Consider the following 24,012-nt stretch of genomic DNA (forward strand, 5'->3'; position numbering starts at 1 on the left):
TTCTTTCCTATCGCCAGCAGAGAGATAAACAACACCCCATGAACAAGAGACCCCCGCCCAGTTAGCCTGTCAAAAGCTAATGTTAGATACAGATAGACAGAGAGCAGCTTTCTGTCACAAAGTTAGCAGACAGGAGGTTGCTGGCCCAGCGAAACTAGCAAGGATCAGCAACCCGACAATTAAACACAGCGTTTATTAAGTCATAAACATAATGTCTAAAAAACACAAAAAAGGAAAACACAATAACTGCCAACTGTACGTGCAGCAATCGGAGTATATAACGCTTTAGCAGCGACTTTTTGAGCAATTACGACAGGAACGTTACAGCATGTTACCATTCAGCTGTCATGTGGAAATTACAGATATAGGCTATAGCGTTATAGCGTGCAACTCCATTCTCAGCCCAGCTGCCCAGACGTAATACAGTATTTACAACACATCCTCCAGACCAGGGTGGAGGAGAGAGAGAGAGAGAGAGAGAGAAGGGCTGGGCACACACAAAGTACATGTACAAGTGGAAGTAACGTTACTTGGAAAGCACACTAAACACTGAGGCAACAACAAACACCAGCTGTCGCTATACTCGTTTCGTTTCCCCAGCAGCACAGAATCAAAGCAACAAGAAGCCATTCGTGGAGGGGTTTTTTTTACCTGTCAACGTGAACCACAGAATCAATCACTTTGCTAACGTTCATAGAGAGGCTGAGAGCAGCCCTGCTGCTAACGCTGCCTGCAACTAACCGCACCAAGGATGCCACGGCTACGTCACTAAAAACGAAAGTGTGTGCATGTGTACCCCTGTACTGTAGTTCCGGTTAATTTCAGGCTGTATGCAATGAGAGGCGCAATGCTGAATACACATGTTGATTCATTGATTGAAATATGTATTAACAGTTTGCAGAATTACAGTACGTTTCAAGCACAACTCAATACAAAAACTGTTAACTGTGAGTGGACGACCCAATAAAGCACTACACAACAGCTATGGGTCCACCTTGTCCATTTCATCATAACATTTGGACATACTGTACACATCTATATAGCCAAAAACAGGAAATCATCATAACTGTTACGGTTACTGTGCATCCCAGATGAGAGCACAAAGTTGCACTGTTGTTCTATTCCAGTTCTATTTTCAACCCTTTTCATGTCAAGGCCCACTATTCATTTAATTTGGCATTTGAACCACGGACCACCATTCAATGAGATTTAGCCTCGCAGACCCCAAAACGAAAGAATATTTTGTCGTTGGATAAGATTTTGGCCACAATTCCATGCTGTGTTGATTTTGGTACCATTAGATAACAGGCAAACGTTGATCGAAATACAAAATATTTTACATTCTATAATTGTGTGGACTTCTTGTAAATTAAGTGATGCAGATGTTTAACAATAATCTAACTCTTGAGACTAGAGCAATTTGGTTTCAGACACAACGGCAGATCAAAAAATAAAATAAAAATATGATGAATTGAACAATTGGTGGACCCTCTTGTAAACTAACTAAGTGTAGTGCTTTATTGGGTCGTCCACTCACAGTTAAGTTTTTGTATTGAGTTGTGCTTGAAATGTACTGTAATTCCGCAAACTGTTAAAAAATACTTCAATCAATCAATCAAGCAACAAGCACACAACACAATGTGTCACATAATGATGCATGTGTTGATGTGTAGATATGCTATTTTTTGTGGTTATTTTCGAACATGTGTTTGATAACATTTCATATCATGTAAATTATCAGCGATGACAACTTCACGGTTTTTGTTCATGCCAATGAAGGAATCTGGAACATTTTTTCTGCTAGATACGGCACTCGTTTGTGACGTCACGATCGCCTCCTTGGTAACTTGGTCCTAGGTTGCCTGCTAGCAGTTAGCAGGCTAGTTGATGCTAACCATCAAGCAGCAACAAAACGTTTACTGTCGGATCCTAGAAGCCCACACAGCGACGCTCCCTGCGCGAGAGCAAAGCGGAACCTCTACTTGCGAATTACGAGCGACAGCGTCGCCTCAGCGTCCACACGTAACATAATAAATGTTTCAATGAAGTGTGTACTGACCCTGTTGTAGCTTGAATGGTACGAGGAGGAGGAGATGGCCGAACTTCCGCTTCCGTTTCTGTGCAAGACATGACCCCAGAGCAGAAACATTGCACACTGTACTGTACTGTACTGTACTGTACTGTACTGTACTGTACTGTACTGTACTGTACTGTACTGTACTGTACTGTACTGTACTGTACTGTACTGTACTGTAAAATTGTGTATTCGCTGCGGACCGCAATCTAATCTAAAAAGCAGATATACAAGCTTGCAATGAATGTGTCAAACTTCATTGCAGGGCCCAGACCCCACTTGAGAAACACTGTCAACGTCTGGTCTTGGGGACCAAACCACACAAGTTGAGGACATAAAATATAAGGCCTGAACAACGGGAGGCATACTATCATCCGACAGAGCATTGAACAACCACACACACACACACACACACACACACACACACACAGACTGCACACACACTACTAGCCTACAATAGTTATAGTTGGCAATGTTCTGCAAACTATTAACACTGTTCTGATTAGAATCTTATCAAATGTAAATCAACTTTAAGATTCCTCCAGACATGCAACTCGATATGTTGGTCTGCAATCGCATAATGGATATTGTATAGGTTATCCGTTAAATTAGAATAATTTTCATTTCTCATGTTTTGTATTATAGCCTTATGACCAGAATCAGTTTGCATGGACTACATGATAATCCCAATATCCCTTGGTCATCAGTTCAATTGATTTTAGTTGTATTCTCAAGAAGTTACACTACACAGAGCGGTTACGCACCAACATTCCATTCTGTACTATTATGGAGACCTGGGTAGCCGGGAGGGACGAGATCTTGCATATCACTCAAAGAAAAGTCAAAAGAAACAAAAAATGCCTAAAAATGATCAAAAGAAAATTTACAAAGATTATTTACCTACTTATCCTCTTCGTCCTGGTTAGGGCATAAGGTCACAATCATAGGCTACACTGCCAGTCTGCCACTGAAGCCTGTCTCATGCTTTGGTCTGTCCTAGGAAAGACCCATCTCATTCAGTTCCAACATCAGTCCGTCACCTGTTCTTTGGTCTGCCCCTATTTTTTCCCCCAATTGGGGTCCATCTCGAGGCAACTTTGGGTAACTTTCATTAGGCATCCTCTCCTGAACACATGACCGAGCCATCTTAACCTGCATTTCTTTATCTCAGGGTGGTCTTAATAAAGTTCCTAATTTGAGATCTTATTTGGCCAAAATATGTTGTAGACTTTCTGTTTTGGTTTTAGTTTTGAGGTTATAATAAATTGTTTGGACTTCCAGATGTTGCGAAGTTGGCTGAAAGCACCTCTTGCTTGCTTTATTGATCTAAGATTGAGAGTCACTAATTAAATATCTGGCTTTAAACTCTTATATCATTACAGACAGATATTGTCCTTGTATGTGCTATTCAGAACACAGCAATATTATAATATATTATTTGGCTTAGTTTCCTGCTGACCACAGTGGTCCGTGTGGGAGTGCTGCATACATTTTCAGATCAAATAATCAAGGTTTAAAAGAAAAAAATACCATGTCTTTTTTTGTTAACATGTATTTGTTAATACAGTAATAAAATAAAGTATTAATGTAACGTTATATAATTTGTCAATTATTTGGGGGCACACCTGCAATACTCTCACAGCCCACCAGTGGGCCCTGGCCCACAGGTTGAGTCTCTGAGTCTGTCTCTTTGTTTTTCCCACTGGGATTTCCAGAAGCAGACACTGTCTCTCCAGACTTACTGTAGGTCATCTGATTCCTCAGAAAGCAAGTGGCCCCAATACTCCTCCTCCTTAGGGGGGTTCTAAATTGATCCTTACAAGTATGACAGTGTACAAATGGAACAAAATTGGTCAATTTGTATACTGTCAGAGTTAAGGGGAGACCCTGTCATTTTTAAGTTTGAGAGGAGAACCATTGGACAAGAGCCATGCATGCTGTAGCATAAACCCTCCACAAAGAGGCAGCCTCCAACTAGCTCTGGTGTCAATTCCATCAATCCTCAGTGGAAACATAAATACTGTACAATGTGTTAAGCCCCCGTGGACCAGAGCGACACTGTAACAGATGGCATGCATGTGTGTTACAAGCACTCCGATTTATCATGCTTCTATTTATCCTTTTATCTTGGCCTGCGCTCCCTGTGGGAGGCATGGTGCCATGGCAGGCAGTGCTACTTTGTACAAACAAACTATTTTACTACTGGGCCTGTGTTCCTCTGTTGTGGAGACATTTATTATGGCTTGTGATTATAAGGAAACATAATGACACTGAGCTGGCTCTTCCACTAACAAACAAAGCACATTTCCATTACACCCACCCATCACACCAGCTTTGTTAGAGGGCGGTTTACTGAAACACAATAACTGACATTGAACCAAAAAAGCAACTCAACTGCCATCAAGCAGGGAATTGTACTATGCCTGAAGAGTGATTAATTGACTGGAATCTTTATTGACAAAATGCATAATGCATAAACAACATATCATGAATCTTTGTGTTTGAAACTATAAATATAACAAACAAAAACACAAGTTTTATTAATAACCTTACATCAAACCACACAGTCAATCATACAGTATATGAGTATATGGACTGACTTGACACCAAGATAATTAGACTCATTAAAAAAAAAGACACAAAGTACGAGTGTGTAGAGATAAAACACTCACCCGCCACCGCAGACACCCGTATTTAATTCCACGGGGGCCGACACATTTTGTCAGTGTTGGGTGGGAAGCTGCGCAGGCTGAGGATTGTGTCCTGGGAGAGACAGCATGAACCTCCACACATGTTACGGCCTCCCAGTGAAACCCCTCGCAGTAAGGTGAAAAGAAGCTGCTGCTGGTGTGTGTGTGTGTGTGTGAGGCTACATAATTCATTCCTAATGCTTGCAATCTGTGTGTGTGTGTGTGTGTGTGTGTGTGTGTGTGTGTGTGTGTGTGTGTGTGTGTGTGTGCGTGCGTGCGTGCGTGCGTGCGTGCGTGCGTGCGTGCGTGCGTGCGTGCGTGCGTGCGTGCGCGCGCGTGAGTGCGTGCATTTCACAGTGAATATAGCAAATGCATCAAAAATCTGTTTAGTCACTTTAAACCTAGTATATGTAGGCTATATGTATTGACTGACAGGTCCCAGACGGGTTCCTGGCACAAAATACTTTCTCATGGGGGTCTGGGGCCAAATATACAGTATTTTAATTTGGACATCCTTGACATGAAACAGTTTTGAGTACATCCTCCCCAGGTGTAATATGTACAACACATGCATAGAAGGTTCATGCATCGTTATTGCATAATAGTACTGCAGATGTATTTGCATTCTTGTCCTTTTAACCAATTTCACAAGGTTTCTATACTAGCCAAGTTCCCTCCTAATTTTGCTATAGACTAAATATCTTTGCAGAAAATAGCCAATCTAAAAGATCACATTTCAGCACATTGCCACGCGTTGTGAGCTTTTAGATCTGCCATTTTGCAGGTACGGTGTGAAAACTGATCTCTGAATTCAATCTCTGTTTGCTGTCGAGACATCAGGTATTATAATTAGATAATTATAATTAGCGTCTTTGACAAAGTAGATCTACTGCAAAAAAAAAAAGAAAGACATCTCAATGACCTGAAACTGTAGTCTCATGCCCTATACAGTTTTGAAACAGTCATCCTCGCGTTACACAACATGGAAATCCAGATAAAAACTCACAGATGTGGCAATACCTAATGGTATAGATTTTGAATCATTGCAAAGTGTTGGACAATCAGTTTATTATTGTTTGCATTATTCTCAGAACATTTATTAATATGCATTAATAATAGGTTAGAATGGGCATAAGGTGGTAAATAAATAACTTGATGATAGTTCATTGCGACAACCCTGCTGCAGTGCAATTAAGACGTACAGGATACATGTCTGCCATGTTCTTCTCTTTCATGACAGCGGACAGAGGAGAAGCTCTTGTAGGTGACAGCGTTGTCATTACAAGTATTCGGTGACCAAAAAACAGCAGAATCACTGAAAAGCAGAGAAGTATGTAATGTAACTCCTCCGTACCTGTCAGCAACTGTGTGTGCGTGTGTGTGCGTGCGTGTGTGTGTCCATGCCCACATGTGTACGCCTCTATAGTAACCTACGGTATGTGTATTTGTTTTTAATATTCGTGGCCTGTCTATTCGTAATGTGCTTACATACTGTAGCGTTGTGTGTATTTGTGACTGCATACATACATCCGCTGTGTATATACTATACATCTGCAACTGTGATGGCCATTCATAAATGCATGCATACCATATCTGTGTGTAATGGCATGTTTCTACAGTACATGTGTCACATATACACAACACGTGTATGTTTCTGCAGGCCATGCATGCATGTTTGTGAATGAAAGCAGAGTTGCCCTGACATCCACTTAGTTGTGTTTATTGTTAGCGTTTTAAGCGTGGGCGAGCAGGTTGCCACAGCAGGGACCTAGGGGCCCAAGACGCCCCACAGATATACAAACATGGAAGCGGCCAGGGGCCAGTGGCCGGGCCCCGCAAACCCCACAAGCAGCTGTGGAAACCCGAGTGCTGGCCGGGGCCCTGTCGCCATGGCTGTCCATGTTTGCGTTACATAACAGGCCTGAGAGGCCTCTGGCAATAATAGTGCCATAGTATGTCGCATCAGGGGAAATCCATCCGAGTGGACAGAAAGAAGAGGAGGGTGTCGGGGGCAGAGGGAGATGGAGAAAGTCTCCCTGCCCCGGTGCGGCATCTGGCACTAACTAGGAAACTGAAAAGCTGGCACGGCGCACACGGTGCACAGTGTGGGGGGCGTGCTCTGTGAGGCAGGGTTTCAGCTGTTAGTTTTGTCACTCAGTGGTGATAGGGTATAATGCGCTCTAAGTTGGAAAGGGGCAGGATGCAGGTCAGGGCTTTTGGACAGAGAGAAGGTGGCGGATTTGAGTTAAAGAGGGTCTCGGCTCAGAGAAAGAGATTTGTATCTTATATCCAAAACAGATGTAAAAGTCAGACTAGAGCTCATAAAAGGTGTCCTCTGCTGGACAGCAGAATGAACCAATTAACCACTTGAGCCCCGTATATTTCAGCATATAGCATTCAATTCAATAGCAGAAATAGTTGATCTACAAGCTCACAACGTGCTGTAATGTGATGCGTTGTTGGCTTGTACTGTAGATGTGGTATCTCTTTAAACGTGAGAGCAGAAAATAAGGAAGGAAGAGAAATAGGATGACTTAACAATTTGTGTGCCTCCATGCTCTCTAAAAGCCCTATGATAACCATATTTAGGCAATTCCTCAACTAATGCAATGCATTTAAATGCATACAGTAAATGCATTATGGCATTAGCGTCTTATTGAGTAAGCATAACCCAAATAATACGACGTAGATTTATTTTACTTTCAAGGTTGTTGGCTGCTGCTGATTTCATAAAGGTCACAGAAGAAGTTGACCCAGATGTGAATCTGGTGTATTTGTTGCTTTACACAATGACAACACATTGTTTACTAGTCGACTAGTCGACTAGTTGTTTAACTACCTATTATGTAAAAAAATATATATATTTGTACATTTAAAAACTGTGTACAGTACATTGGTGACTATAACCTGATCTTGAGGCCTACAAAATCTGTGAAAATAAATAAAAAATAAACTTTTATTTAATTTTTCTTATCAACTAGTCAACTCGTACCAACAAGGTCGACTAGTGGATTTACTAGTTTACTAGTCGACTAGTTGCTTAATTCCCTATATCGAAGTGACTTCCAAGTGGATCTCCTCCTAGGGTCAGGGGCAACTGCGTATATAGTTCCAGTCAGATTGGTGAGCACCCCCAGGCTGTCAGCAGTAACCATTTAGATGATCCAGACTCAATCGGAGCGTGTTGTAATGCAGACAAACATGTTTGCTCTTCTCAAAAAGGCTTTAGTCCCTGCTCCATGTTGCGTGTGATGTTCGGCTAATGTGCTGAGTTTTCTTTGGCTGTCATCACATGTGGTTAGCCCAAAGTGGACTTGACCTGCTGTATCAGGATGAAACGCCGTACTGAAAACATGCTTGCCCTCCAATCAGTCCTCCAATACTGTAAAATATGATGGTCCATGTTGGCCTACTGTATACTAGTGGTTAAAGTATAACACAGTGTGAGCTTGTAGAGAAAAAAATCACACACGTGTGAACTGAGTGGTGCAATTCCCCCCCCCCCCCCTCTCTCTCTCTCTCTATCTCTCTCTCTCATTAGAGTCACTACCTCTCTCACTCTCTCTCATTAGAGTCACTACCCCTCTCACTGTTTCTGGCGCCCCCTACTGCTATTTTTAAGTCACATACTCATGCTCACACAGACACACAAACAAGTACGAGACACACAGACACACAGACACACAGACACACAAACACGTACGAGGACATTGCAAGCTGGTTGTAGGAGTGGTTGCACCACTCAAAAATTGGTAAGTGTGTGTGTGTGACTGTGTGTGTGTGTGTATGTGTGTGTGTGTGTGTGTGTGTGTGTGTGTGTGTGTGTGTGTGTGTGTGTGTGTGTGTGTGTGTGTGTGTGTGTGTGTGTGTGTGTGTGTGTGTGTGTGTGTGTGTGGGAGGGGGGGGGGGGGGGTTGAGACAATGAGGTCGAATAAGATGCGGTTTAATTCTATAAACCCTATACGTACAGTAAGTGTTAAGTGTTAAGTAATAATCAATTTATATGTGTGATGCCACGTAACTCTCAGTCTTTGTAAAATCAAAGAGTACAGTATGTGCAGTATTAGGAGGACTGACAAAACATTGACTCACTCTTCTCACGGAATACTACAAAAAGATGGAGCGTGCACGGAAAACAAGAATTTCACCCATTGCTTTACGCGCTTTACACCTGTAAAACTGTGTGAGCTGACAAATAAAACTGATTCTGATTGCAGCTTGCATCTACATCTATGACCTGACTATCATCATCATCCCAAAGCAAGAAAGAGGCATCCAAAAATACTTGTTTTTTTAGGCTATAGTAGGGGATATAAATGCAGCATGCATGCAGTACACTGAGTACAGACATTTTGGGCCAAAGGCTTTCCTCTGTGTATGGACAGTGTAGGATTACAGCCGCTATGATTAAGGACCTGTCAATGGAGTATGCGTTAATGGCCTCATACTCCATGAACCTACTGTCATGTGGTTGATTCCCAACAGAGCCTTCACTCCTATGCATGAAGTATGAATGAACTGCCCACACAAAATCACTTGTGTTTGTGTATTTTGAAAATTTACGCACATTCTGATTAATGGTCCACCAGATTATTTAACAGAACAAGATCTATCTTAGATAAATGCACAACGTCTCTGTGTGTACGTTTGTAATCCACGTAACTCGAGAACCGTTCGCCCCACCGACTTCAACACATCGACACATGTGTTCCACACCACCACAGGGAGTGCAGTGCCCGGTGTCAATCAAGTCTGTCGGATCGCCGGTTGACCAGAACCAGCACAAAAGCCTCTGCCCAGGGTCTGGATATATAGGTCCCCTGCCCAGGCATATGGAGCTGGCCTGTTCTGACATCAAAATTATATTCTGACATCTGCATAGACATGCATATTTTGGCATGCCTGACAAATAACTCCATATATGGGCATATAAGGGACACAGACATAACAACATAAAAACTGGGTGGGGCATGAATTTACAACTTGCATCGGTCCAAGTAGGCCAGTGCCCAACAGGCACCGCTCTAGTTGATATTAAAGCTCATTAATTGAATGTAACTTTCTCTCTCTCCGAATTATGTCGTTCCTTGAAATGAAAACCTTTGAGAGCCACTGAGATGTAACTGAGATGGGGCAGAGTAGAGAGGTATTTGAATTTGTCAGGATTAGAGAGGAGAGAGAGGAATGAGGGCTGTGTAGAAAGTAGGGAAGTGAAGGAGTTAATTAAAGGGTGCCGGCAGGAAAGTGACGAGTTAGACAGTCTGAATGACAGGTCGGATATTATTGGGGACATTAACACTGTATTGCAGGAGGGAGAGAGAGCTGGGTACAGTGAGAGATACAGACAGAGAGATGGGGAGAGAGAAGGAGAGAGAGAGAGAGAGAGAGAGAGAGAGAGAGAGAGAGAGAGAGAGAGAGAGAGAGAGAGAGAGAGGGAGAGACAGAGAGAGAGACAGAGACAGAGAGGGAGCGTGAGGGAGAGATTTTTGACATACCTTACAGCTGGTAAAACAGACTCAAGTGATTATGAGAGTTGGCGCGAGAGCGCTAGAGGGCGGGAGCAAGCAAGAGTGAGTGAGTGAGCGGGCTATAGGCACAGTCACAGCTCAGGTCTCCTGAGAAAGAGACACATGTGTCCATCTCTGCTATAAAGCTGCTGTATCACTGCATGGACCTGCAGAGCCAACACACTACACAAACTAAACTCTTTGAGCTTAACCGGCAACTACAGCCAAGGACTTTGAGTGTAGAGGGGCTGTAGCTGTCCTTTGACAAGGCTTTGTTTAGATGCTGCCAAGAACCGAGGCACAGTGAGCAGAGACCCAGACACCAAGAAAACTGTTAAAATGACAGTGAGTATAAACCTTGACATATCAGTCACCACCACCAGTACACAAAAATACATACTTAATACACTAACATATTGGCATTCTGATGGCTTGCTTGACAGTATTTTCTGTCCCTCCACTAACAAACTAAAATCCCAGGAAGTATAAAACTGAATTCTAGTCTCAAATACATACAGAAGGCTACATGCACAAATCCAACATGCAAACTTTATACTAACACACAAAATGATCTATAAATTGAATGTCCTTATAGTCTCTCACTGACATGAGTTGAACTGACTTCAAAATGATATTGCAAGTGCCTCATATTATCATAAAACACAAATACTTGAAAAACAAATGCATCTGCTCATGTCCCAGTGGGGTAACACAATAGAGATGAGGATTTAAGCTAAGGCATCAAACTGTAAATGTGTTTTTTTTGCCAAGAGCGTAATTGGATGCTATTGTGATAATTGTGATTCCATTTTCACATTTGTTGTTGCTAAATTCTAGTGATGATGCCATGCTTTGAGTGGTGCACAGAACCGTGAGGATTTGTTGGGTCCGTGCTAATTAGATTAGCTCCCTCACAGCTCTTAATAAAATCTGGGAACTCTTTTTTTAAACACAGCCCATCTACTCTGAGTTCCAGTTACCATTATGATTAAATAATAATCCTGCAGTCCAGGACATTGTGTAATAGGCACTGTGTAATGGAATTATTGGGGTGTGAAAGGCAAGTTTTAACAGTTAAAAATGTAATAATCATAGCTAGAGCTCTGCATCAGAAGCATTGTGTGAAGGGAACCTATAACAGATTTTCGATTCATATACTGAAGTGATTCAATGTGTTGTATTTGCTTGGAATGCAATGGATTAACTTAACATCTATAGAAAGTAGCCTTTTTTTCCTGTTAATGTACTTGCGTATGCTGCAATAAAAGTAATTTATATTGTTTTTATGACACATCCATTGAACAAATTATAGATTTGTGTTGTAAACTCACTTGTCCAGTTTCACTATGTTTTTTCTTATATTATTTTTTTTGTTTTCTTTCTTTAAAGCAAATTAAGGAAAACACAAGGTCATTTCCTGGTAAGATGTGGTTGCAAGAAAGCAACAGTTACTTACTTATATATCACTCAATAAGTAAGTAAGTAAGCAAGCAAGCACTGTATGTAAGTAAGTACTATATCTGTAAGTAAGCAAGCAGGTCAGGTCAGGTCAGTAAGTGGCTTGTAATTGGTATCAGCCAAGCAACAAGATAGTCTATCCTCTTTACAATTAGTAATATTAAAGACCCCTGGGAGATAGATTGCTGTAAAACAGTACTATTTTGTGAACAAAGTTTGGAACATTAATTTTGCAGTACCCAAAAAAAACATGTCCCATTTTTCAAATAGGCAATATTTAATCTAACCACATGTATCGTAATAGGCGAACATTCAGTCAAAACTGGTGAATATTCAAAATAGGCAAAGATAAACTTCATAGGACCACAGGCACAAGTTGAAGGTGCGTGCCATAAATCATCAAAATGTATTCATTTTGATGATTTATACCTCAAGTATTCTACTGTACATAATTATGTCAACTAAAAGGCACTGTAAGTGATATTGTTTGGTTGAAACAAAACATTTGAAAGAACAGTAACAGCTCTTTAGTGGATTACAAGTTTCATCCAATCAGGAGAGAGAACATATTTATCAGCTTCGATTTTAGTGTTCTCGCTCAATTTTTGCTGGGAACCCATTGTCTGAATGAACACTCTATACTATAGCAATGATTACAGAATGCGAATAGTTCGAGCTCTTTAACATTAACAACAATAATCAGTTAGAGAACGTTTAGACAGATATCACGTTTTGATTTTTAAGAAGAGTTAATTCTATTCTCCAGTGCCACACACTTTTCTAACAACTCTTAGCTGTGAATGTTATCGCACGATAACACAAACAGTTCGGCCAATCATATTGCTTGATCAGAACCAACTGCTGAATAATGTAGAAAGAAAGAAATCTAATTCTGGAATGTCATGTCTCTAGAGAAATATCAATCCTTCCGTCTGCCATTGAGTTTGACATGCTCGTCATCAGCTCTGTTTGACATGATGCAACTGCCTCGCTGTTATTCGTACCAGGCAACGCATTCAGACAACTTTAAACCTGCAACCTTATTCTTGGCTCCACATGACATGCACGGCTTTGTCAAGTGGCAAGACACAAATGACAGACAGCTGTACACAGCCTGATCACTCATCAAGTCTGCCAGTGTTTGTTGATGGATGGATGTCCTGGAAGACCTGATTCAGGTCTATTATGGTTATGGATCTGTTAGACTACAAGAACTAAGTGAGCTGTACCATGATGCGCAACATATTTCACAGTTTCTATTTGTTTCAATACGCTATGGCTGGGTTCCAGATAAGTCCTTATATGGGCCCGGGCCCTGCTCAGGAGGTTGACTTGAGTTCTGGGTACCAGGAGTCAGTAGTTGTACTTCACATCTGGATGTGGTGTGAGCTTGTAGTTTTGCTACTTTGTAGTTTTTTATGACGTCATCATCATTTTTCGACTGCGGTCGAGATCATGGATTTCACAATGCCACGCCAAACTTCCCGGTCCTTCATTACCATCCCCAGGTCCTGCTTACTGATGCATGTGTCCCTAGCGATGACATCAGGGTACGACAGTTTTCTACCTCTGGTCTGCTTTGAGGCAGGACTCCAGAGAAGAAGGGAAGATATAACCTCATTGTCAGCTCTGTAGCAGTGGCCGGCAAACTGTTCTTCTGAATTGGACTAGTGAAGAAACACGGGGAAGGTTGCCATATTTATGACGTACCTCCACAGTTGTATACTGGAAACAAAGAATCGTTGATTGATTGATTGAATATTTTAATATTTGAGGAAAAAAAAGCACAGGAAAGTACAGTTCAATACAAAGTCTGATAAGAGGAATTTAAACCCAAGAAAGCCTATGACTTGTTTCCATTGGGGTCCTTTGTACCGAAATCAATTCATCTGAACTTCGAGGGTTCTGGAAAGTTTCAGCTCATAAAAGGTTCTGGGCTATCCTTCGTAGTCTTCAATTAACTATGGAGAACAATTAACAAGCCTGAGTCTCGTTCGTTATCGGAATCAAATCACTCCACCAACTAAGAACGGCCATGCACCCACAGAATCGAGAAAGAGCTATCAATCTGTCAATCCTTTCCGTGTCCGGGCCGGGTGAGCTTCCCCGTGTTGAGTCAAATTAAGCCGCAGGCTCCACTCCTGGTGGTGCCCTTCCGTCAATTCCTTTAAGATTCAGCTTTGCAACCATACTCCCCCCGGAACCCAAAGACTTTGGTTTCCCAGGCGCTGCCCGGCGGGTCATGGGTGTAACGCCGCCGGATCGCGAGTTGGCATCGTTTATGGTCGGAACTACGACTATTATCTTCAATGAATCTCATTTAAAGAATAAAAGTATTTACTTTTCAAGCAGATTTCGGTGACCCAGCCAGAGCTGTCAACGCGCTCCTTTTCTGTCGACGGTGACCCTACAGTGTAATTTAAACTAAAATCGAACCGGTTGACACCTACAGTACATGTATATGCTCTCTTATGCAACTTGTACTGTACGTGTACAGTACAAGTTACTGTGCAGAAGGTCAAAGGTAAAAATAAGCTAAAGCTTTGTGATCTATCTCATAATTTGTGATCCTTGCTGGGACCATGTTCACACGGTGCCCCCCCTCCTGCGGTGGTATGTGGCAGGGGATCAAGTTCAAAAGAAAGTCAGCAAGGATGTGCGTTATAGAAATTGCATGCTGTACATACACACAGTGGGGTACTATACATAGGGAATCAAATGACAGGACGACATGTTCTGTTTGCTTAGATAAGACATCAGCTCATCAACTCATCACCTTCATCATCCATTTATCCCAGACAATGGAGAATGGCCGAGGTCATATGCTAGACCTGCAGATAGTGTTAATTCAGTTAATGTCTATAATGTTGTCAGCCTTTGGCTGACCCACCAGTCCAGTCGAGCTTATTTTGATGAATACAACGCTATCGAACAAATATTCTAATTCACACAACTGCATTGTATCTATAAGCTCATCGCTAGATGTTGTGACATTATAGATTGTCTATTTTCAGCTACTTTCATTATTTTTGTACGTCAAAGAATACATAACCTTCATTGGTTCAAGAAAAGGCCACTTCCTCATACTTTGCCAGCCTGACACTGTATACGCATTGGCACCGTAACCCACACTGAATGGAATTTATATTTGCATTCTGAAATGAAACGCGCAATGTTCATGACACAACTTGTCAGTAAGCGTGTGGTGAGTGACATGGATCGTAACGTTACAATGTTCTGCAAAACCCTAAACCCACTCACAGATGTCAACGTGGTCGTCAAATGTGCGCTAGAGATTATGTATTCCGTTTGATGTACAGTAACAGCATCGTTACATAATCTTAATCTGACAGTGATTTTGTGTGTGTGTGTGTGTGTGTGTGTGTGTGTGTGTGTGTGTGTGTGTGTGTGTGTGTGTGTGTGTGTGTGTGTGTGTGTGTGTGTGTGTGTGTGTGTGTGTGTGTGCGTGTGTGTGTGTGTGCAGCCCGGAGCCGAGGAACTGGATGAGCTGTGCTTCCTCTCATCCCAGTCTCTGTCCAGCCTGGTCACCTCCGAACACTTCAAGTTGGTCAAGAAGCTCGGGGAGGGCACGTACGGCAAGGTCATGCTCGCCTTGCACAAGAAGAGAGGTGGGTGTGTTGTTAAATTGTATAAACACTTGAAACGTGAAAGTTTGTATAGCCAAGAACATGAGATATGGCATGTTAACAGTTAAAGCAATATTAAAGCAAGAACTGTTTGTGCAAGGACCAATGCTCAGGAGTCAAGGTTCTCAACGTTTTTGGCCGGGGACCCCCGGAAATGCTTTGGCAATCCCTCACGACCACTAATATAAATTGACTGCTACAATAACCTTAATAATAGAGACAATACACCATACATAAATACTGAAACCAGATATAATCATTAGGGAAGGTGTATGCATGTACTATAATGTACTTCTTTTAATAATTTGGGGACCCAGGGGGGTCCAGGGGTTGAGAACCCCTGGTGTAGGGGACTGGCGGAAGGGCGAACGCGGGTGGAATACAGATCCAACATTAAGCATCCGGCTTGAATTGCACCCTCGTCAGTTATCAATTAAGAATCTCGTTAATTAATTGGAGTGTCATTCTATCTGCCCACCACAGTGCATTTAGATGTTTCAGGTTTCCTGTCCATGCAAGAGCTGCACACTAAGGTCCTCTCAGTGTCAATGCATCCACATATAACTCATAGAGTGTACACTAAACCAAATGAAGCTGTAAAAGAGTACATTGCGGTCTTCATTGCAGGAGTTTTATACTGTGTACATGCGAGAGCTCTAATGAGTTGAGTTGGCAGCGTAGATGTGTCTGTCTTTATATAGTGCTCACTTAACCTTTAGCGCCAGTGTTGCTGTAACCAAGTGCTTTACTACATTCTTGGGGATAGGGTTGCTGCACGCAACGCAGGGGGTGTAGCCTCTGCATCTTCAGGGACAGCTAATGCACTCGCATCCTTCCCTACGGGGAAGTTATATTGGTTCACAGCGTCAATGACGGATCGCCGTCACATTCTCTTGATGATGACAATTTTTCTCCATCAACGGAATTTACGTTGAGCTCGGGTATGTCCTCAGGGTCAGCCTACCTACAGTCATTGTAACTTTGTCAACCTTTGCAAATGTGAGTCTACACAAGACAGTGCGAGTGGGCTCCTTTGTCCAATCTTTTGCTATATCAAATCACTAGATTGTCACAATGCAAGTGTTCGGTTTGGCTGGCGAACAAATCGTTAACTACAGTGCCGTTTTGTGGAGTGCACATACCGTATTTTTACTACCAAGACTTACTCTGACCAGACATGATGACCTATACAGTAAGACACGACCAGACAAGGCATGATTGGTCTGCTTTTGTGGGACATATACATACAGTATATAGACACATAGTTACAGTACAGATAAACCTTGGTGTAGACGGCTTATCCTTTGACGTGAAGGTTTGGCGTGAAGCTCAATTAAGTTACTCACTTGCCGATATAAGAACAGTGGCGTCTCTCACCCCACCCTGCAGGGACTCCCATGGCCCTGAAGTTCGCCCCGCGGAAATCCACCTCCCTCTTCTCCTTCCTGCGTGAATACAACCTCTCCCTGTCCTACTGCACCCATCCCTCGCTGACCCGCGCCCTGGGCATCTTCTACTCCACCCCCACCTACTACGTGTTCGCGCAGCAGGCCGGCCTCTACGGAGACCTCTACAACGTCATCGTGAACGGGGCAAGTGACATCATCACACGTGTATAGGCCCCATGGAGCGGCCTACTTTTTTATTTTTAAGATTTCGTTTTTGGCTTTTCTGCCTCTATTGATAGTATCACGTGAAGATGGACAGGAAAGAGGGAGAGAGAGAAGCGGATTCGACCGTTATCATACCATTGAATGGGGCCAGTATGGCCGTTATCACACCATTGAATGGGGTCAGTATGGCCGTTATCACACCATTGAATGGGGTCAGTATGGCCGTTATCACACCATTGAATGGGGTCAGTATGGCCGTTATCACACCATTGAATGGGGTCAGTATGGCCGTTATCACACCATTGAATGGGGTCAGTATGGCCGTTATCACACCATCGAATGGGGCCAGTATGGCCATACTGTCATACTGCAATTTCCAACTCTTGTCGGCGCATGGAAACTAGGGTCTACTAATATATACTATTCTCTGCCTATCGGGACATAACTCGTAACTCTGAGTCGGGTCTGGTGGCCTTCGCAACGCTCAGCAAGGCGACTCGCTCGGCTAGCGCATCGCTTGGCGGTGCCTCACGTGGCTCAAGGCCACCAGACACGGCGCGCCTCCGTCAGGACATGACATTATCACCCGTCTCAATCGGTGATAATGACATACTGAAACAGTGAGTATGCCAGTATGGCCATACTGGCCCCATTCGATGGTGTGATAACGGTCTAATGGGGTGCAAGTGGAGAGACCAAAGCCAAAGCCTATATGTGGCATGCACCTGGACCACTTGGCCAGCGGGCGCCCCATGAGTGCCACATGTCTAAGGCCCAAACCACACCAGCTGCAACTACTCGCAACTCCTTGCAACAAAACAAACCTCACCAATGCAACTCCTTGCAACTGCCATTGGGAATAATGGTTACTTGCAAGGAGTTCCATGTTGCAAGGAGTTGCATGGCGACCCTCTGGTGTGGTCGTTAGGGCTTTAATCATGAGGGGGACGATAGGCTCTTAATGCACACGCATGTGTGTGTGTGTGTGTGTGTGTGTGTGTGTGTGTGTGTGTGTGTGTGTGTGTGTGTGTGTGTGTGTGTGTGTGTGTGTGTGTGTGCGTGCGTGCGTTGTGAAGTCTGAGCAGAATAGAAGCTTGTGCATAGAATAGATGCCCATTCATCCCAGAACTAAAGCTAGTTAAATATCACATAACGGTGGCTCAGGGGTAGAGTGGCTGGATGGGAACCGCAAGGTTGCCAGTTCGAACCCGGGCTCCTCCAGAGTTAGTGTCGAAGTGTCCTTGAGCAAGAGACTTAACTTCTAATTGCTCCCGATGTGCAGGCTGGTGCCTTGCATGCAGGTTTCCCGCCGCCATCGGTGTATGAATGTGTGTGTGAATGGGTGAATGTAATGCTATCTATGTAAAGAGCCTTGGATAAAAGGTGCTATATAAATGCACCATTTAATTTAATTTAAAGATTCAATCCTGTACCCTCATTTAACTGTAATATGTAGTAATCTTCGTTTGACTGTAACACACAGAAGCAGTTCAGTTCAGGTGGATTCCATTCTTAGCTGCGGTTCACTGCTGTAATCCAACTCGTCACCCTTCCCCATCCCCAGGGGATTTATCGATGGCATCAGGAAGCGTATCTAAATCACAGGACCCTCTGTCCTGTGGTGCTCTTGCCTCTGTCAGCAAAAACACTAGCTACTAAGAGTAAGATAAGCTTAGCTGGAACCCTATGGACCTCCCGCACCTCATAGTGTGCCGCTGTATTTTATTTGAGTTGTGTGCCAGTAAAGCTTATAAGAGAGAGCTGATAAGGACAGATCGCTCTCACAGCTTTCAGTGGCATACGTGAGGTGGAGCAGGGAGTTCCAGCAGCAGGCAACCAGGCAGACACATGGCCTAGAGTTGGTGTACGGAACAGAACAGAACGCAACGCAATAGAATGGAACATTTAGTGCAGTCATAAAAGTGACTAAATAAACAAAATTACAACCAACCAAGAATAGGATGCGTGCGTGCGTGCGTGCGTGCGTGCGTGCATGCATGCGTGCGTGTGTGCGTGCGTGCGTGCACGCATAGAAAGTGCATGTGAGAGACCAGATATACAGTAAGGGACAAGAGTTACTGTATGAGGAATGGTAGAAGATTAATCAAGAGTCATACTTATTAATGAATACAATTGAACTAAAAATAATGAATGAAATTGGAATTAGCAGAGAAGGAACGTTTCTCATCTCTCTCCCTCTCTCTCTCTCACTCCCCATCCTTCTCTACCTCTCTCTCTCCAGAACGGGATAGAGGACGACCGTGCCCAGAGGGTGATGTCCCAGCTGAGCGGCGCTGTGTCTCACCTCCACACCCTGGGCTTCGTCCACCGCGACATCAAGCCGGAGAACATCTTCCTGTGCGACCCCCGCTGCCGCTGGGTCAAGCTGGGCGACTTCGGCCTGACGCGCGCCGTCGGCACCGAGGTGCGCGCCGTCTGGTACGACTCGCCCTTCTGCACGCCCGAGGTGGAGCCCTCCAAGGAGATCCAGAGGGAGTGGGAGAAGAGGCAAAAGGAGAAAGAGAACAAGGAGGCGGATGAGGAGGAGGAGGAGGATGAAGAAGAGCTGGAGGAGCAGTGGATAACGATACAGACCAGCATCGACTGCTGGTCAATGGGAGTTCTGGTCTACTCCCTGCTGACCGGCTGCTTCCCCTGGGGAGAGAGCACTGGCGACGACTTCCGCTACCGGCGGTACAAGGCGTGGTTCGACCGCGAGGCAGACAGGGAGCGGGACGCGGAGGAGAGGAGGAGGAGGAGGGGGGTCGGGGGCGACGACGAAACGGACGATCTTGTGATCGCGGAGGAGCCCGAGAAACCGCCCTCCCAGTTCGAGGGCCTCAGCACGCTGGTGATGACTCTGATACGGGAGCTGCTCCATCCGGAGCCCAAGCTCCGCGGCAGCCCAGAGGACATCCTCAGCTACCTGGGAGGACCCTGGACCACGGCCACGGAGGAGCAGGAGAGGAAGAAAGAGGAGGAGGCAGAGAAGGAGGCCAGGAAAATAAGAGATGCGGGAGGGGTGAAGGAGTTGGTGAGGGAGGGAAGAGGAGAGAGATAAATATGCTAAAGCGCTTCATTCAAGTATTGTTATACTATGCTGTTTGTTTTTACGTCCGGAGACTATATATTTTAATTATACTAACTGTTTCTACGAGTATATATATAGGTCATTATCAGTACTATTTGCACTGTGTTGTAGCAGAAGATATTTTGGGGTTTTTTACAGAGTGTATATGTTTGACATGCTGATGAAAACTATTGCTGACATAGTTTTGTGTATAACATGACAATCTAATTTAGGGATGTCCCGATACCCTTTTTTTTGTTCCCGATCCGATCCCACCACCGTTTCTGTGTTACCGATACCAATACCAGTGCTCAAATGTGCACTTGCAGTTTGGGCAACTCGAAAGCATGCCCCAACGTTTTATTTACCATGCCTTACCCCTGTGTCGGATCGTTGGTTAGACTGGCATATTCACCGATATTCACCGATATTGACCCGATATGACAAATAAGGGCCGATACCGAATTACCGATACAGTATCGGGACATCTCTAATCTAATGTATATATTGTATGGTACGGTAAATGTAGAAAAAGAGGAAATGTCTACATTATTTGTCATGCACTCGAGTTCACACACAAGGCAAACATTTTAAATTATATATGTATTATTCTAAATTAAATAAATTAGGCAATAATCAAATAAACTGGTATGAGATGTATGGATGTATGGAGTGTGCTGTGTGTAAAAGGTGTGCAACTGCTTGAAAGGAAGGAAAGAGAGCTGGCTTGAGAGCATGGAAGGAGAAATGTAGACATTTCCCAACAGAAAAATCTACATTCCACTTGTTTTTTTATTACTAATTTTAATGTAATTAAGTCAGATCGATTAATTAATATTCTTGATTCTTTCTCCAAATAATATTTAAGGAGGAAGGAATATAGTTGAGTCGGGGACGGGGGGTGGGGGTGACGTCAATGTTTTGTGTACAAATTTGTGATAACCTATTCCGTCCAGCACGGCTTGCCAACTCGGACGGCGCACATTTCCCAGGAAATGTAAAAGGTTTTTCTACATTTACCATGACATAATAATTATATGTTACATGATGCACTACTTTTCAGTTTTTGTAAATAGCTCCACTAGCACTTTAAAATGCATATCTAAGAGGAAAGTGTTAATAGTTGAAGAAAAGAAAATGTTGTAAACCAAACTTGTATGTCTGTAGAATCTGTGGTTGAATGTCAAACTACAAGTTTAATAAACTAATTTGTACCAACCTAACTGCTACGTTTGAAACGGTTGTTCACTTTATGTGCAGAATTCAGATCAGGTCACCAGAGTGAATGATCTTGAAAAGAGGGCCCAATGCAGATTGATGACAATAGTACAGAATTTCAGATCTTTGGGGCAAAATTAAGGACTACACTTCACTCCTCATTTTCCACCAGTTTGAAAGCTAACTTACTTTAGTTTACTCTATGTTATTTTGACATACAGTATGTATGCTTGTCCACAGATGCCATTATTTAAGAATATTTCCTACATTTCAACAGGGCAGTGAACAAAACTATAAGAAGGTCAGGAAAAGAGGAGGGATGACCATGCAGTAAAGTGCCTCGGGTTGGGTTTGTTTGAACCGTGGCCAGCACTTGGCAGACTTTAGTTGACCGCTTTAACCTGGCCTGCTGTTGACTGACAGGTTCACCCCATTTACTCTGATCTTGCACTTTGCAAGTCGCTTTGGATAAGAAGCTTTTGTGCAAAAAGCTTAAATTCACTTTGGGCTTCTTCTACAGATTGAAGGCTTAATTGTTTTCCTTGTTCAGCTTGCAAAAAAACTGGTCACTGGTCTCTTTCTGTCCCAATTGGATTATGGTGATACCATTTATAGGTCTCCTCCACCGTGGCCAAATTGATCCCCTGTACCATGCTGCACTCATAACTCACCTTTCAGAACACATCACTGCACGTTGTATGCTGCAGTCGGTTGGTTCTCATTGACATCTCGCAGGCTGCAACATTGGTATATTTTCATTTAAAAAGCCATTCTTGGTAATCTGCTGTCTTATATTTCCTCCAAATTCGATTTGGTCAAAAATGGTCTAAACCTCAGATCAAATGCTTGGCTACGGTGTGTCGTACCAGCATTCAAATCCGAGGGGGGTAAAACATTTCTGGCCTTCAGTCCAGACTAAAATTGGCATTGAAAGGATCATCTTTGATGCACAGTCCAACAACTGCACATGTTTGGATATTAGACTTTGTTCATGCCTATATATATATTATCTGTTTATATTTCGTACATTGTGTATTTTGCCCTGCCACTAAAAGATTAGCACTTGATTGGTGATTTGTTGTATTTTTTCATAGGTATTTTGAGGTGTATCATGGATGTTTTATTTGCTGTTCTATAATGTGACAGCAAATGTGTCATTTTATTTCGGCCACTTGGCCAGTTCCCACTTGTAAAAGAGACGCAGTCTCAATGTGTTTTACTGGTTAAATAAAGGTTAAATAAAAAAATCACACCCGTGTGAAGTGAGTGGTGCAACTCCGTGTGGGCGTCCCCAGGGGGTCCCTGGAAGTTCCAGACCCATGGGAACACGGCTAGGATGCCGGGCCGTTTCCGGCAAGCCGCCCAGCATCCAAAACGGTTGAGAAAGGACAGAGTTACCGTGTGTGTGTGTGTGTGTGTGTGTGTGTGTGTGTGTGTGTGTGTGTGTGTGTGTGTGCAACAGTGACACTTTGTTGTGAAAACCAACAAAACTAAAATAAATTTATTTTGCCCATAATTATAGTCTAATTTCTTTCGTTTTCAGGTGAGAGGTTTATTTTACGTGACACTTTGACTTGCACAACCATGTCTTTGTCAGTGTCAGGAAGAAACCTTGTATTGTCATCTTTTTATCTTTTTTCATGGGCTGATTTAGTTTGTTTTCCCCTTTTAGTGAAAAACTACAGAAGATTAAAAACATGGCAGACTAGTATAGTAAGCATTAAGTAGTTTGGGAGACGGGAGTGGCTTATTGTCGGTATCAGCCGGTAACACGCGGGAGTCTGTCCCCGTTACAATGTGCTAGACCAGGGATCCTCAACTAGAAATGATGAAGGTCCACAAATATTTTTTTGAATAAGACCGAGGTCCGGTCCCATGCGCGGCGTCCATCGGAGAGCGGGGCTCTATGCCCCTTTAGTATGGTCAAGCCAAGCTTATACAAATCAGATCCCCTTCCAACCAACCAATAATGGGGTGCAGAGTGCAGGCCCGGAATGGAACTCCAAATCCAAATCACACTGCGCGGGCGCGCATAGCGCACGCCAGAATTTTGGGGGCCCTTGGGGGACATTTTGGGGGCCTTTGCAGCAATTTCACATGAGAAATGTACCATCTGATGTTATTTATATTATTAACTTCTTCCCCCCATTAACATAAGACACACAATGTAGTTGTGCTGCAGCAAGACTGCCTGAATTGAATTGAAATTGACTGTGGCTGGCCTGGCCTGAGCTTAGGAGAGATTTTTTTGCTGGCCTGACCTGATGCAAAAAAAACTAAATAAAAAAAAAACTTTTTTTTTTTTCTTTTTTTTTTTTGCCTAGGGTCCGCAGAGAGGTGGTCCAGTTGAGTACCCCTGTAAGACCCATGGGAGATGGATTGCTGAGGAGGTGCGCCACACCTACCATCAGCTCTCAGTACTTCCCGCACCGAAGCCGTGCTACTCATACGCTGAGTTGGCGGTGCCCGGGATGGTGCCCATGACCTTGTGGTCCAAAGGCGAGAGCTCTACCGACTGAGCTACCCGGACACAGTAAGCATTTAATAATAGGGGATTCACACTATGGTCCCGGGTGCGCACTCGGGACCACTTGGCAGATGTTGTGGTAGTGTGAATGATGCGTACCGTTCCCGGGAGCGGATTGCCCAACCGTCCCCGGGACCACATGGGGGGCGGGTCTCTGGACCGTTGAAGTGTATTCAGATACGGATCGTTCCAATGTGAATGCATGCGT

General features: G+C 43.5%; 2 protein-coding genes across 4 annotated transcripts in view; one reads left to right on the forward strand and one right to left on the reverse strand.

Annotated features, from left to right (window-relative positions):
- Positions 1–4,808, reverse strand: part of epn1a (epsin 1a) — a 28,996-nt gene extending 24,188 nt beyond the window's left edge. Inside the window, exons 1-2 of one of the 3 annotated variants that reach the window (XM_083761590.1) lie at positions 4,747–4,808; positions 2,060–2,117 (exon numbers count right to left, since the gene is read on the reverse strand). The gene's annotated coding sequence lies outside the window, so the exon portion shown is untranslated. The other 2 variants (XR_014569070.1, XR_014569071.1) reach the window with 2 other exon arrangements.
- Positions 4,809–10,248: 5,440 nt separating this feature from the next.
- sbk3 (SH3 domain binding kinase family, member 3) lies at positions 10,249–22,527 on the forward strand. Its single transcript, XM_083761402.1, has 4 exons — positions 10,249–10,616; positions 15,214–15,358; positions 16,766–16,968; positions 19,232–22,527. Exons 1-4 carry the CDS (start codon positions 10,611–10,613, stop codon positions 20,048–20,050), a joined length of 1,173 nt encoding a protein of 390 aa, XP_083617528.1. The 5' UTR covers positions 10,249–10,610; the 3' UTR covers positions 20,051–22,527.
- Positions 22,528–24,012: the final 1,485 nt, after the last annotated feature.

Source organism: Protomyctophum parallelum (genome assembly GCF_964188405.1).
Source record: "Protomyctophum parallelum genome assembly, chromosome: 3".
In the NCBI taxonomy this organism is placed as follows: Eukaryota; Metazoa; Chordata; class Actinopteri; order Myctophiformes; family Myctophidae; genus Protomyctophum; species Protomyctophum parallelum.

Excerpts from the sequence above, each read along its gene's own strand:
- sbk3 (XM_083761402.1), top strand. Across the intron at positions 15,359-16,765 it reads CGCCTTGCACAAGAAGAGAG|GGACTCCCATGGCCCTGAAG; the intron begins GTGGGTGTGTTG and ends CCCACCCTGCAG. Across the intron at positions 16,969-19,231 it reads ACAACGTCATCGTGAACGGG|AACGGGATAGAGGACGACCG; the intron begins GCAAGTGACATC and ends CTCTCTCTCCAG.